Below are 13,935 nucleotides of genomic sequence, written 5' to 3' on the forward strand. Positions count from 1 at the left end.
TGCCACAGGCGCAAATCCGTTCTAGAAACAAATGCCTAAAGAGGGCCACACTTGTGTAGAAATTGTCCACATAAAGATGGTACCCCTTGCCGAATAAGGGTGACACCAAGTCCCAGACTGTCTTCCCACTGCTCCCCAGGTAGTCAGGGCAACCGACAGGCTCCAGGGTCTGATCTTTTCCCTCATAGATCCGAAATTTGTGGGTATAGCCTGTGGCCCTTTCACAGAGCTTATACAATTTGACCCCATACCGGGCACGCTTGCTTGGGATGTATTGTTTGAAGCCAAGGTGCCCGGTAAAATGTATTAGGGACTCGTCTACGCAGATGTTTTGCTCAGGGGTATACAAATCTGCAAATGTCTGGTTGAAATGGTCTATGAGGGGCCGAATTTTGTGGAGCCGGTCAAAAGCAGGGTGGCCTCTGGGACGGGAGGTGGTGTTGTCGCTAAAATGCAGAAAACGCAGGATGGTCTCAAATCGTGTCCTGGAAATAGCAGCAGAGAACATGGGCATGTGATGAATCGGGTGCGTGGACCAATATGACCGCAATTCATGCTTTTTTGTCAGGCCCATGTTGAGGAGAAGGCCCAGAAAAATTTTAAGTTCGGAAACTTGGACTGGTTTCCACCGGAAAGGCTGGGCATAATAGCTTCCCGGGTTTGCGGTTATAAATTGTGTGGCATACCGGTTTGTCTCTGCCACGACTAAGTCCAAGAGCTCCGCAGTCAAGAACAGCTCAAAAAATCCCAGGGCCGAACCGATTTGAGCCGTCTCAACCCGAACTCCAGACTGGGCGGTGAAAGGGGGAACTACTGGTGCGGCTGAAGTTGGTGACTGCCAATCAGGGTTTGCCAGCACCTCAGGGATTCTAGGGGCTCTACGGGCCTGTCTGTGCGGTTGCTGCGACGGGGTAACTATTGCACGTGCCACCGTACCAGCTTCAACTGCCCTTCTGGTGCTCGCTACTTCACCAGGTTGTACGGCAGTGCTGGTACTAGGTCCAGGAAGGGCTGCGCTGCTGGTGTATGCCTCACCACGTGATCCGGCAGCGACAGCCCCACTCTGCTGCTCTTGAAGCGGATCCTGCGCAACCTGTGGTCTAGCGACACGGGGCCTGGTACGCCTGGTGCTATCAGGGACCTCCACCTCCTCGTCCGAACTTTGGGTCAGAGAGCCACTGCTTTCCACAGGTTCATATTCTGACCCGCTAGATTCGTCAGATGAGGGTTCCCACTCCTCATCCGACTGGGTCAGAATCCTGTAGGCCTCTTCAGAAGAATACCCCCTGTTTGACATTTTGGACTACTAAATTTAGGGGTATTCCCTGAGACTACCCAAGAAAAAAAGCAAGCCTGTCTTACAAAGGGGAGGCTAGCGAAGTACCGGAGGCCGCTGCGGTTGATAAAAAAATATCAAAACTGATTTTTTTTATCACCGCAGTGCGTGTAAAGTGAATGTGCAGTGATCAAAAAAAAATATTTTTTTGTCACTGCGGTGGGGCGGGCGTGGGTGAACGCACGTGTGGGCGACCGATCAGGCCTGATCGGGCAAACACTGCGTTTTGAGTGGAGGGCGAGCTAAGGTGACACTAATACAATTATAGATCTGACCGTGATCAGTTTTTATCACTTACAGATACTATAAAAGTACAAATGCTGATTAGCGATACGCTAATCAGCGAATAGAAGTGACTGCGGTGCGGTGGGGTGGGCGCTAACTGACGCTAACTACCTAACCAAGGGGCCTAAACTATCCCTAAAACCTAACAGCCAATACTAGTGGAAAAAAAAAGTGACAGTTTACACTGATCACTTTTTGTCTTTCACTAGTGATTGACAGGGGCGATCAAAGGGGTGATCAAAGGGTTAATTGGGGTGCAGGGGGGTGATCTGGGGCTACAGTGAAGTGTTTGGTGCTACTCACAGTTCAGTCTGCTCCTGTGCTGGATCCAACCGACGAAAAGGACCAGCAGAGGAGCAGAGAAGCCATATAACAGATCATATTTACTAATATGATCTGTTATATGGCTTGTGATTGGATTTTTTGAAAATCGCCAGCCTGCCAGCCAATGATCGTTGCTGGCAGGCTGGTGACGAACTTGTACTTTAACTTTTGCCGGCCCGCGATGCGCATGCGCGGGCCGGCTTTGAGCAAAATCTCGCGTCTCGCGAGATGACGCGTATATGCGTGACTCTGCACAGCACTGCCACCTCCGGAACGCGATCCTGCGTTAGGCGGTCCGGAGGTGGTTAATCTATGATGTTGTGTACTCCCGATAAATGGCGCTCAGGGACATATGGCCCGCTCATAGACCGTATGTCTCGGAGGGCATATGGTCGTGTACAAGAGGCCTATACATAAGGTTTCCTCATCTATCTCAGCGTAAACACAGTATCAGGCTTTGCACAGCAAGTCTGTTTTGCAGGCTCTTCAGGCCTCTTTTTATCCCCACAGTAATGAGCTCAAGAGCCACACCTGGGTTTGCCCTGGGCTAGAGAAAAATGTTGTACTGGAGTAGGGAGGGAATGGCAAGTCCCACTGCCAACACCTACCTGCCATTCCTTAAAAATCTGTTTCAATTAATAAACTTGAACAAAGTGCCTCAGCAGACTACACTTTGTTCAAGCAACCCAGCTTTTTGGATTCTTTTAACTTCACCCATCTCAACATTCTGGGTGAGACATGAGCTTCAAAGTAAAATGGGTTTGTGCAGAAAGGCCGAGCTCCTCTAAATCACACTGCACATATGAACCATATGATTCGATGAACGCTTAGCTTCTATAGAAGAAGATTCTAATCAACTGCCCAGATCAATTAATGCATATTATACACTTTGCAATAATTTAGTATGGCATGGTGATAGATTGCCATTAAAGCTGATGCATTATATCATTTAAATGTAATTACGCCCAACATAAGCTCTGGAGGTTGTCGAATAATCAGTTTTCTGTGTGCCGTTTAGCTTACTCATTCATTTTTTTTGCTTTCTTCCTTCCAGACTCTTGTCTCGGAAGCCTGAGAAAGATAATGTCATTAAAGATTGTCATAAAGCAGGCCTGCCGTCCTTTTCCTCTCCTCCACTGGAAGTGAAGGGGGGGGGGAGGACACACAGGTTTCATTAGGCTAAAAGCATGATGGATGTCAGAGGGGAATATTCTGGCTAAAAGCCCTTAATGCTCAGGCTGCGAGGTCTATCACACAATGAGATCAGTGTGAGAAGGGTCAGCACTGATACTGCGTGTGATGTCACTGGGATGATCTCATCATTCACACCAGACAAGGGCATAAACGTCTTTAAGGTCACATCTTGCAGCCAGCATTTACTTTCTTTTAATGATAATAGGAAATGTGAACAGAGGAGCTGTGGATTTTTATGAATGAAGTGGAGATAATGGCTGGCTATATACAGTACATAAGATCTGACAGCAGGCTTGACATGCATCCTAAATGGGGAGAGAGGAAAAAGCCGTTGTAAGGGCTACCCAAGAACAAAAGGATCGGGCAGCTGAAATCCATCTGCTCAATCCTTATTTCCCCATACACATTAGACGGCTTGCTGACCTCACAAAAATGTTTGGTGGACATTTATCTAATGTGTATGGACAGCTTAAAGGGGTTGTCCCATCACAGAGAATGATAGCATATCACTAGGATATGCCCCCATTGTCTGATAGGTGCGGGTCCAGTCTCTGGGACCCGCATCTACACCAATAACAGAGAGTGGAAAGGTGGTGGAGGGCGCACCGCACATGCGCAGACATCCTCCATAGCGCTGGCTCGGCCGTTTCCATTGGCCCCATAGAAATGAATGGGAGCTTTGGCTGTGCAAGCGCGGTGCATTCCCATTCATTTGAATGGGGGGAGAGCTTGGCAGGAAATCTGGGGTCCTCCAGCCACCGCTGTCCCTGCTCGATTCCTCTGGGGACTTGTCATGTATTTTGCAGCAGGTTTCATCCTATGCATTGCAGAAGGTGAAAGCAGCATAAATCATGTACTGCAGATTTACAATGCACACCGCAGGTCAATTTAAACTATGTTCACATCTCTGCCATCATTTCCATTGCACTGTTACAGAACACGGACAACAAAAACAACGGAAGCGTAAAATGATGGAACAGCACCCAACAGACCCCAGTTACTATAATGGGATCCATTGGGTTTCTAATAGAGAAGACCAGCTTTTACCAAAGTAGCGGCATTTTTAAGAGAATAAGGCCGCCTTCATATATTAGTTGTGTCTGGCCAGCTACTTCAGGCTAGTAGCCCGACACAACTGATATATGTGCACTGCACTTCAGTGCATAGCAGCGTTTTTCTGTCCGGCGCTATTTGACATCAGGTGTCAGTGATGTGCTGGATGAATATGAACGATCCCATAGAAAACTATGGGATCAGATCTAGTTTCTGTAACCTTCTGGTGTTTTCTACTTGAAGCTGGAGGAAAACTGAACCGGATCGCTGGATATATGTGGAGCTGACCTAAGAAAAGGAGTCCCATATTGGAGTCTACCAGCTACGATACTGTCACGAACCAGCAGGTGTGAACCCACTGTGCCACGTGTCCTACCTCTTCTAAGGGCGTTGTCTAAGTGAACCCCTCGATCTTCACAGTACCCCTGATGGTGGGGATAGACTTTCCCGAGGGGAACACCAGGTCACTACCTCTTGAGGAGAATAGGCACACAAGGCAGCTGGTCCAGGCGGACCAGGAGATACCTGAGAAAGGTACCAGAGGTACAGGCGTTGTCAACAGGCTGAGTCATTACCAGGACCAACAGTGCAGGACCAAAGGATGAAGCAGAAGCAAAGTCAAACAGGCAATAGGTCAGAGCGGGCAGCACAGGTACAGTTCAGGCAATCCGAGTCGGCAACAGGAGAGTCAAGTCAAGCAGGCAAGGATCAAACAGGTAGCAGAGTCCAGGAACACAAGTACGAGTCAGGAACACAGGACCACAAGCAGAGATAACAGCAACCTTAGCAGGACACAAGGACCTTGACACCTTGACATCTGGGAAGGGGGCTGAGCCACTTATATACATGCAGGAGGGCTAGGATTGGTCAGCGAGGTCACATGACCTAACCCATAAAGCCCAGGAAGTGACGTGCTCAGATCCTTAAAGGGTTTCTATCACTTCGTATGCCATAATTAGCTCTCAGACACTAGCGATCCGCTAGTGTCTGCTCTGGCCAACCATCCTAATATAAGAGCTTTTTGGGCAGCCGTTTTGCTAAAAAAATAACTTTTATAAATATGCTAATGAGCCTCTAGGTGCTATGTGGGCGTCATTAGCACCTAGAGGCTCCGTCTACCTTCATACACAGCCACCGCCCAGCGCGTCCCTCCAGCCCGCCCATCTCCTGATGAATGCGATCCTCCGTGTGACGCAACGGACGAATTCTCGCGCATGCGCCGTGCGCGGCTGTATTCGGCGCATGCGCAGAGAATGTCTGACCGCTTCCCTGCTCAGACATCTCCACTGCGCCTGCGCCGATGACGTCATAGTGCTCCAAGGAACAGGCGCAGTGGAGATGTCTGAGCAGGGAAGCGGTCAGACATTCTCTGCGCATGCGCCGAATACAGCCGCGCACGGCGCATGCGCGAGAATTCGTCCGTTGCGTCACACGGAGGATCGCATTCATCAGGAGATGGGCGGGCTGGAGGGACGCGCTGGGCGGTGGCTGTGTATGAAGGTAGACGGAGCCTCTAGGTGCTAATGACGCCCACATAGCACCTAGAGGCTCATTAGCATATTTATAAAAGTTATTTTTTTAGCAAAACGGCTGCCCAAAAAGCTCTTATATTAGGATGGTTGGCCAGAGCAGACACTAGCGGATCTCTAGTGTCTGAGAGCTAATTATGGCATACGAAGTGATAGAAACCCTTTAAGGAGGTGCTGAAGGAAACAAGCAGCAAGCATGCTGTGGCTAGGGCTGAGAGGAAACTGTGGAGCGGATCTCAGAACAACAATACCTACACAGACAGAGCCCAGGACTGCAGCAGTGAATGGGAAGCACTGGCCGCAGATCACCGCTGAACACAGCGCCTAGGACTGCGGCAGCAAGCAGGGGAACAGGGGCGCACCGCATCCGCTGTTACAGATATGATAGAAAAACGTACACTGCTACTAATAATTAATAAAATAATTCAACGTAGTGTGCAATAATTAAAATACATATTAGGCAGATACACAATCCACATACAACGTGCCACAGAAAGAATGGGAAACGACTAAGCAATCAGCAATAATTTATATTTGTATAGAACAATTCACAGATATTGATATTCATACAAAAACACCACCCCACAAAAAGGTAGTAATATCAATATAGACCCAAAATATGGCACCCAGACAGAAGCCCAACAAATGGTTTGCATTGCTTCCTCAGGAGGAAAGCTGCAAATGGGCTAATGCACTGCATAAATACCCTACATGATCCAATGATAAAACCTAAAACAAGTGTTACTACTTAATAACTTACATCAAAGACAGAGGGGGGATGAACGCCACCCGGGCAGATAGAGAAGTAAGATGGCGCTGCTCAATAGCATCCAGTCATGTGACTAGTTCATGACACACGCTACTATTTGATCAAAAATGCCATAAAAACATCTAAAAAAAAAAAATGCACAAGTCAGATGTTTTTGGATTCCTTTCCTTGGGGAAAAAATGCAAAACCAAAAAAACGAAAACTGAAAGGAGCTGCCAAAAAAAAGGGCTGGCCTGCTATGCCAAATACTTTCCCTACAAAATTAGCGAACAACAAAAATTTTATTAAAAAATACAATTCTGAAATATTCTCTATGTATTCGGCAGCACTGGTCACTGGGGCCACCAAAGGACTGGAGCCCTCACTGTGTCGCAATCATTTGACCCAGGATGACAAGTCAGTGATCTGCAATGATCATAGGAATCGGCGGTGGACCCTGATGACAGCTGGCAAGGGGACGAGCAGAATTTAAACGGTGAGAATATTAGAAAAGCTTTTTTCACAGTGTGAACCTCCTGAACTCAATCCAGAAAACCTGTCCAAGTCTATTGGGCCATAAATGGGAATTATTTGGCAGTGAAATGACAGCAGATTTTAGCCGGAATAAGGAAACAGTTGGAAGACGTTACTGTCACACCCGGTAATATGGACACGATTTTACATTTGTCCAGTGTAATCTGGAGTGTCCTGTAGGGGATGGGTCCTCCTCAAGGCATTGTGTCAGGAGAAGACTGCAGGAAGTTATATCTGGCCTACAAAGATAAACCCCTGGCATTGCTTTTCTCTGCACTTCCTACAAATGGTCCTATTGTTGCTTTCAATAAATTGATCTGGGATTTTCTTTTAACCCAGGCGTCCTCTGGCGTAAAAGACTGAGTCCGTTATTTCACCCCCATGACAGGAGGCAGGAAGCTCTTAAGATCTGGAGACATCTATATCAGTGATTGGCAGCCGCTGACACTTAAAGGGACAGGACACTGAAAAATAACTTCTGACTAGTGGATGTGTAATGTATGCCGCAATCCATACATTAGCGTTCCATCCATTCACTGCCCCCAGGAGACATACAATCTAAATGGTCATTTCAATTTTCTGCCTGTATTCACAGGGGTGCTCTTTGTCACAGCACAGGGGACATGTGGAGCATTAATATAGGATGATGTGATGCAAAACTGATGTAAGGACAAAATACCGCAGCGTGACTGCACTTTATGGCTTGACTGCACTTTATGGCTTGACTTCCTACTCACTCGTTTCTCTGAAGAGTTAGAATCATCTTCCTCCCTTCAGCCATCACCATCACTTCTGCATATGTTGGATACTGTTAAATAAAACATAAAACTTACTCCCAAAAATACACAAGGGCTTTACAGGACCATCTGGAGACTTGTATGTTCTGTTCACACAGGTTGCGCAAGCTTACAAACAGCGCCACCCCTGTCCATGGGTTGTGTCTGGTACTGCGGTTCAGCTCCTTCGAGGTGAATCAGGCTCAGCATCAATACCACCTACAACCTGTGGACATGGGGTGGCGCTGTTTCAAGACGAATACAGCCCTCCACATTTTTCTAACCCTTGTAACCGGAACATATACGGGTGAAACTCAAAAAATTTGAATATTGTGCAAAAGTCCATTTATTTCAGTAATGCAACTTAAAAGGAATTGCATTAATGCAGCTTAAAATTTGAATTTTGTGATAAGGTTCAATATTCTAGGCTCAAAGTGTCACACTCTAGTCAGCTAATTAATCCATACGCCCTGAGCAAAGGGTGCCTGAGATTGTGACTTTGGGGTTTCATAAACTGTAAGCCATAATCATCCAAATTATACCAAATAAAGGCTTGAAATATCTCGCTTTGCATGTAATGAGTCTATCTCATATGTTAGTTTCATTACTGAATTAATGAACTTTGCACGATATTCTAATTTTTCGAGTTTCACCTGTAAGTCCCCAAATGTTTCTATTCTCCTTAGATGTTAAAAGTCATTTTGATCTCATGCACTAAAAAACAAATGACTCATCTTGTCAGTGGGCATGAATGGCATATTAATCTGCAAGTGTATTCTTCCTGCTCACTGTTGTGAGTGTGTGCCAGTCGTCACTGTTTTTCTGGAAGTCTGTTCATGAACCAGGGAGATCAGGATGAACAGAATTATGCATAGATGAGATCACATTTATATGGTGAGAAATAATTTTTTGGGTCTTTATTTAAGATGGTTATCATCAGCAAACAATGCTGTATCGGCGGCTGAAACCAGTGTCGGTCCTGGTGTGCCTACAAGCTAACAAACCAGAGTCTTCTTGTTCTGATTTTGTAAAATTCAAGACGACCATGTTGTTCTGTGCCAGATTCTCAGAACTTCTGGATTATCAGATGCCACATTATTCATAGCAGACATTGTGCTTTGCACGCAACCTACTCACTTTGTCACTGAGTTTATCTTGCAGACCACTAGGCGTCAACCAGCGAGGGGTGATTACTTCAGAATGCGACCGAATCTTCTCAAGATGAGACTGATGACTTGTTCCTGGAATGGAAAGGGTGGAATTTAGATTCAGCAAAAGGAAAATATGCAAAAAAAATTAATAAAAATAATACTGTTTTACCGGACAGAAAAATGAAATGAATTGCTCACTACTGCTAGATTTCCTGTCAAGCCCAGTACATCATATTAGCAGTAACATAACATGTCAGCATGCCTAAAAATGATTGGATGTGTCTGTTCTACTAAATACATTTCCCAGAAAAATCATTCTGGAGCATCATTTGAGGGCAGAAAGAGCTGAGCCTCTCGGTGTAATAACAACACCCCCATTGCTCCTAGAGGCTCATTTGCATATACTAAAACTATGCGGGCACATATCAACATGGGACCAGATGTCTTCAGCTGCAAGTACACAAGTAACAGGTCAGCCAGTTTCATAGGTACAAAACTGCTGACAGATGCCCTTTAAGATTTTCCATCACTGGAACTAAAGGGCCTAGCCTAGCCCCTAAAAAAAACTCCATAGCATCATCCTTCCTCCACCAAACTTCAGTTGGCACAATGTAGCCAGGCAGGTAACGTTCGCCTGGCATTTGCCAAATCCAGACTCATCCTTCAGGCTGATTCATCTCTCCACAGAACACGTTTCCACTGCTCCAGAGGCCAGTGGTGACGTGCTTTACACCACTCCATCTGAAGCTTGGCCTTTTGCCTGATGCTGCAGCTGCTTGGCCATAGAAACCCATGCCATGGGGTCCCCGGCGCACAGTTTTTGTGCTAATGTAAATGCTAGAGGAGTTTTGGAACTCGTTGGTGACTGTTATGCACACGGTGACCCTGCTCTAAAACTTTACATGGCCTGCCACTTTAAGCCGGACATTGTAGGCCTCGCTAAGCCAACACAATGCTGCTGTCTGAGCATGATGACACAGAAAAAGAGGACATCCCTGTGTCGGTCCAGGCCCTGCACTGGACGGACGACAGGGAGCCAGAAATCCAGACTGTTCGGCCTACTTTGAGGCTGAGTTGATGGGGTTACTAGACGCTTCCACCTTGCAATAATGACAGTCACAACTGATGATGGAATATCTAGGAGGGAAGAGATTTTACAACCTGACTTGTAATGTTGGCATACTATTACACTGGAATTCAGTGAGCTCTTTACAAAGACTCATTCTTTCACAAATGTATGTTTTGCTACCTGTGCAGTGTCCCCACCACAAGTGGTTATAGGGTTAATGTCACAGCATTTCTTGCATTTGGGCTGTGTATGTAAGTTCCCTAGCGGCTAGACAGGGCTGGCTCCTCCCCTTCCTCTCCAGGAGGAAGTGAGTTCAGTCTAGCGTAAGCTGCAGATGAGTCAGCAGCTAAGGAGCAGTGCCAATTTACGTCCCAGCCCTTGAAGGGAAGAGATCCTATAGAATGTATAGCGGACTGCAGAACATGTCAGAGAAAGGTAACGTGCCTATATTGAGGCTACGGACATCTCTGCATGCTGGTGGGAGTAATAAGCTTCAGGTTTACCATTATATCAAATAGACAGAAAAGATTTACTGTCCAGAGACTGTATTCCTCTGAGGATACTGGGGTATGTAAATGTATCTAGAGATAGAGACGGAAAGAAACAACTGTACTACCTGGAGAGAAACCGGCCTTCCCGATACTGCCTTGGGAATCACAATTGCCAACTGTGAACACTGAATTTGATGTGTACAGTGCCTGTGTAATTCATCTGTACTGCCGCCGTCATTTACTCACACCTCAGGGAACCCTGCCTTGCACCTCTAATATTATCAACAGTAAGGGCATCCCAATATACTCAAGGCAGGAGGTTCCAAGAGACAAAGAGTCCCCCAAAGGGAGTAAAAGGTGCGCCCTTCCTTACCACTGTGTGGCTCAGGAAGCGTCAGAACCATGAGGACTACTACCCCCTTTTGGCCAACCCGTCGGTATTTCGGTCTGCAAATAACGAATCTGCAAAATACAGATATCTTATGTGTGTATTCTGAATTTTTCCTCTCCCTTCAATAGAAAGGAGTGCTCTCGTCCACAATATAAACCAGAATAGGGCATGTTTTAAATTTTGCGGAACTGTCACACAGATCCACAAAAAATACAGATGTGTGCATGGCCCCTTAAACATGAATGGGTCAGTGTGCTATCCATAAAAAATGAGGATGAAAAATACGGTCGTGTACATGAGGCCTAAAGACATGCTGCATAGTAAGGGCCTGGATTTTAAACACCTGTGGCAATAGGACTGAATAAAGCACCTGCATTTACTGATTAAGAGGTGTGTCCCAGTACTTCTCTCCATGTAGTCTATGTGACAAGAAATGGCAGCCATTAGCCCCGACCCAGGTTGTCACTGCAGAATATGCACTGAATCAGAGTTGCAGTAATAAAATTATTGCTCATAACTAGGTAGATTTACAGTGTAGGAGACTGGGACATATAGTTGCTAACCCCTGCAGAGACATGGTCGAGATTTAATTTTATTTTAGGTGGAAATCTATGAGATGGAGACTGAAGATTTTGAGTTTGACCACCGAATGAATCCTAACAGGATGTGGCTGTGGCTCTACACCCTTTGATACTCTTTCGAGGTTTCCGCTACTAAGAATCTCTGACACAACACTCATAATATAACTTCATGGATCTTAAAGGGGTTGTCTCGCTTCAGTAAATAACATTTATCATGTAGACAAAGTTAATACAAGGCCCTTACTAATGTATTGTGAATGTCCATATTGCTTCCTTTGCTGGCTAGACTCATTTTTCCGAGGCACAACCCCTGTTTACAGCACTTTTGAGAAAATTGTGAAATGGACTCCTTTAAGACCCCCCCCCAAAAAAAACTTTAAAAATATGAATTGATTAATTAAATACAAAAATACTTTTGCCCATTACAAAAACCTATAAAATCAGGCTGGCCTGCAGAATAAGGGCTCATGCACATGGCCGTTGTGTGGCCGTGGCCGTATTGCGGCCCCATACGGCGGTTCCGTAATACACGTGGCACCAGTCGTGTGCAGCCCGCATCACGGATTCGGACCCATTCACTTGAATGGGTCCGCAAACCTGGAGATGCAGTGCGGTGCAGAACAGAAGCACCGATCGGGACCCCACGGAAGCACTACGGAGTGCTTCCGTGGTGTTTCTGGCCGTGCCTCCGCACCGCAAAAAAATAGAACATGTTCTATTTTTTTGCAGTGCGGACGGATCTCGGACCCATTCAAGTTGAATGGGTCTCGATCTGTCCCGGCCGCCGCACGGACCTTGTCTGTGCATTGGGGACCGCAGATTGTGGTCCCCAATGCACGGAACGGCTGCACAAGGGCCGCGTGTATGAGCCCTAAAGGTAACATGTTGTTTATGGGCAGGGCGAATGGCACAAAATTTAAAATGTAAAAAATCAATGTCAGAATTGCTGTTATTTTTCTCCACCCCTTTCCAGGAAAGAGTTAATAAAAGTTACATGTACCCCGAAATGTTGCCACTGAAAAACACAACTCATCCTGAAAAAAAAACTCATTGGAAATTTATTTTATTTTTATTATGGCTTTTAGAATGTGACAATGAAAAAAAAGTATTTTGCGTCTTTAAAGTTATTGATATTGATGGCTCATCTTCACGATAGGCCATCACTATCAAATCAATGGAGGTCCGACCCCCCGCACCGCCACCAATAAAAGTTGACGCCGGAACTACACAGCTCTGTCCACTACACTATAGTGTAGTGGACAGAGCTCCTAACTGCAACGCTGCTTCTATTCACTTCAATGGGAGCAGCACTGCAGTCACTAGCGGTGTCCACTACACGATGGACAGAGCTGTGTATTTCCAGTATCAAATCAGAGGGGTTGTGGGGTGTAGGACTCTCACCAAACTGATATTGACGGAGATAACGTCTGATTGGTGGAACTTCTGTGTCTACTGCGTCACTGCATCCTTAAAGGGGTCGTCTGAGATATATACAGGTCATCAATATCTTATCGATGGAGGTCCAATTCCCAAGATCAGCTGTTTGAAGAGGCCGTGTGGCTCAGCCTCCTCACAGCTTACCAGGCACAGAGCCGTACAATCTATAGCACCCTTGTTTGGTATTGCAGCTCAGATGCATTGACTTAAGGGGTTGTTCGGGTTCAGAGCTGAACCCGGACATACCCTTATTTTCACCCAGGCAGCCCCTCTGAGGCTAGCATCGGAGCATCTCATGAGACGATGCGCTCCCTTGCCCTGCGCTAAATCGCGCAGGGCTAGGTCTCTTTTGTTTTCAATAACACACTGCCGGGCGGAAACTTCCGCCCGTCAGTGTGTTCGGTGATGTCACCAGCTTTGATGGGTAGGCTTTAGCACTGCCCTAGCCGTTTTACTGACTAGGACAGCGCGAAATCCCGCCCATCAGTGCCGGTGACGTCACCGGGCTTCCTGGCAGCCCCATGGAGAGTCCCGGTACGTCACCGGATCTCCAAAAAATGCCTTTGCCCTGCGCGATTTAGCGCAGGGCAAAAAAAAGCATCGGAGCATGAACTGCTCCGATGCTCAAGTCAGGGGGGCTGCCGGGGTGAAAATGGAGGTATGTCCGGGTTCAGCTCTGAACCCGAACAACTAGCTGCGCCTAGGTCATGTAACCGATGAACATGACGTCACTGGTGATGTCACTGGCCTTTGCAAACAGCTGACCGTCAATATCAGAATCTCAGATAACCCCTTTAAGGGGCTAAGTAGACATCAATGATCACTGGACCTATACTAAATTTAAAATGACCGCCAAATTTACTAGGATGGCCATTTCCAAATCTGGGGTGCAGCATTTTTTTGTTACACCCCTTGCAATAGCTGGTTTGGCTATCTCAATAAGCCCTATATAGGGAGAGGGCCACACATATATCCAGCCACCGCTCCCATACGTGGATGCTAAAAGGATTCAGTTGGGGCCAGGCTCTAGAGGTGG

The 13,935-nt window shown here is 46.5% G+C and overlaps 1 protein-coding gene across 1 annotated transcript in view; it reads right to left on the minus strand.

Annotated features, from left to right (window-relative positions):
* Positions 1-13,935, minus strand: part of ADAM19 (ADAM metallopeptidase domain 19) — a 117,694-nt gene that overhangs the window by 96,597 nt on the left and 7,162 nt on the right. Inside the window, exons 2-3 of the mRNA XM_040439940.1 lie at positions 8,917-9,020; positions 7,741-7,811 (exon numbers count right to left, since the gene is read on the minus strand). Of these exons, the coding sequence (XP_040295874.1) occupies positions 7,741-7,811; positions 8,917-9,020 (175 nt within the window). The remainder of the gene's footprint in view (positions 1-7,740; positions 7,812-8,916; positions 9,021-13,935) is intronic.

Source organism: Bufo bufo, chromosome 1 (genome assembly GCF_905171765.1).
Source record: "Bufo bufo chromosome 1, aBufBuf1.1, whole genome shotgun sequence".
Taxonomy (NCBI): domain Eukaryota; kingdom Metazoa; phylum Chordata; class Amphibia; order Anura; family Bufonidae; genus Bufo; species Bufo bufo.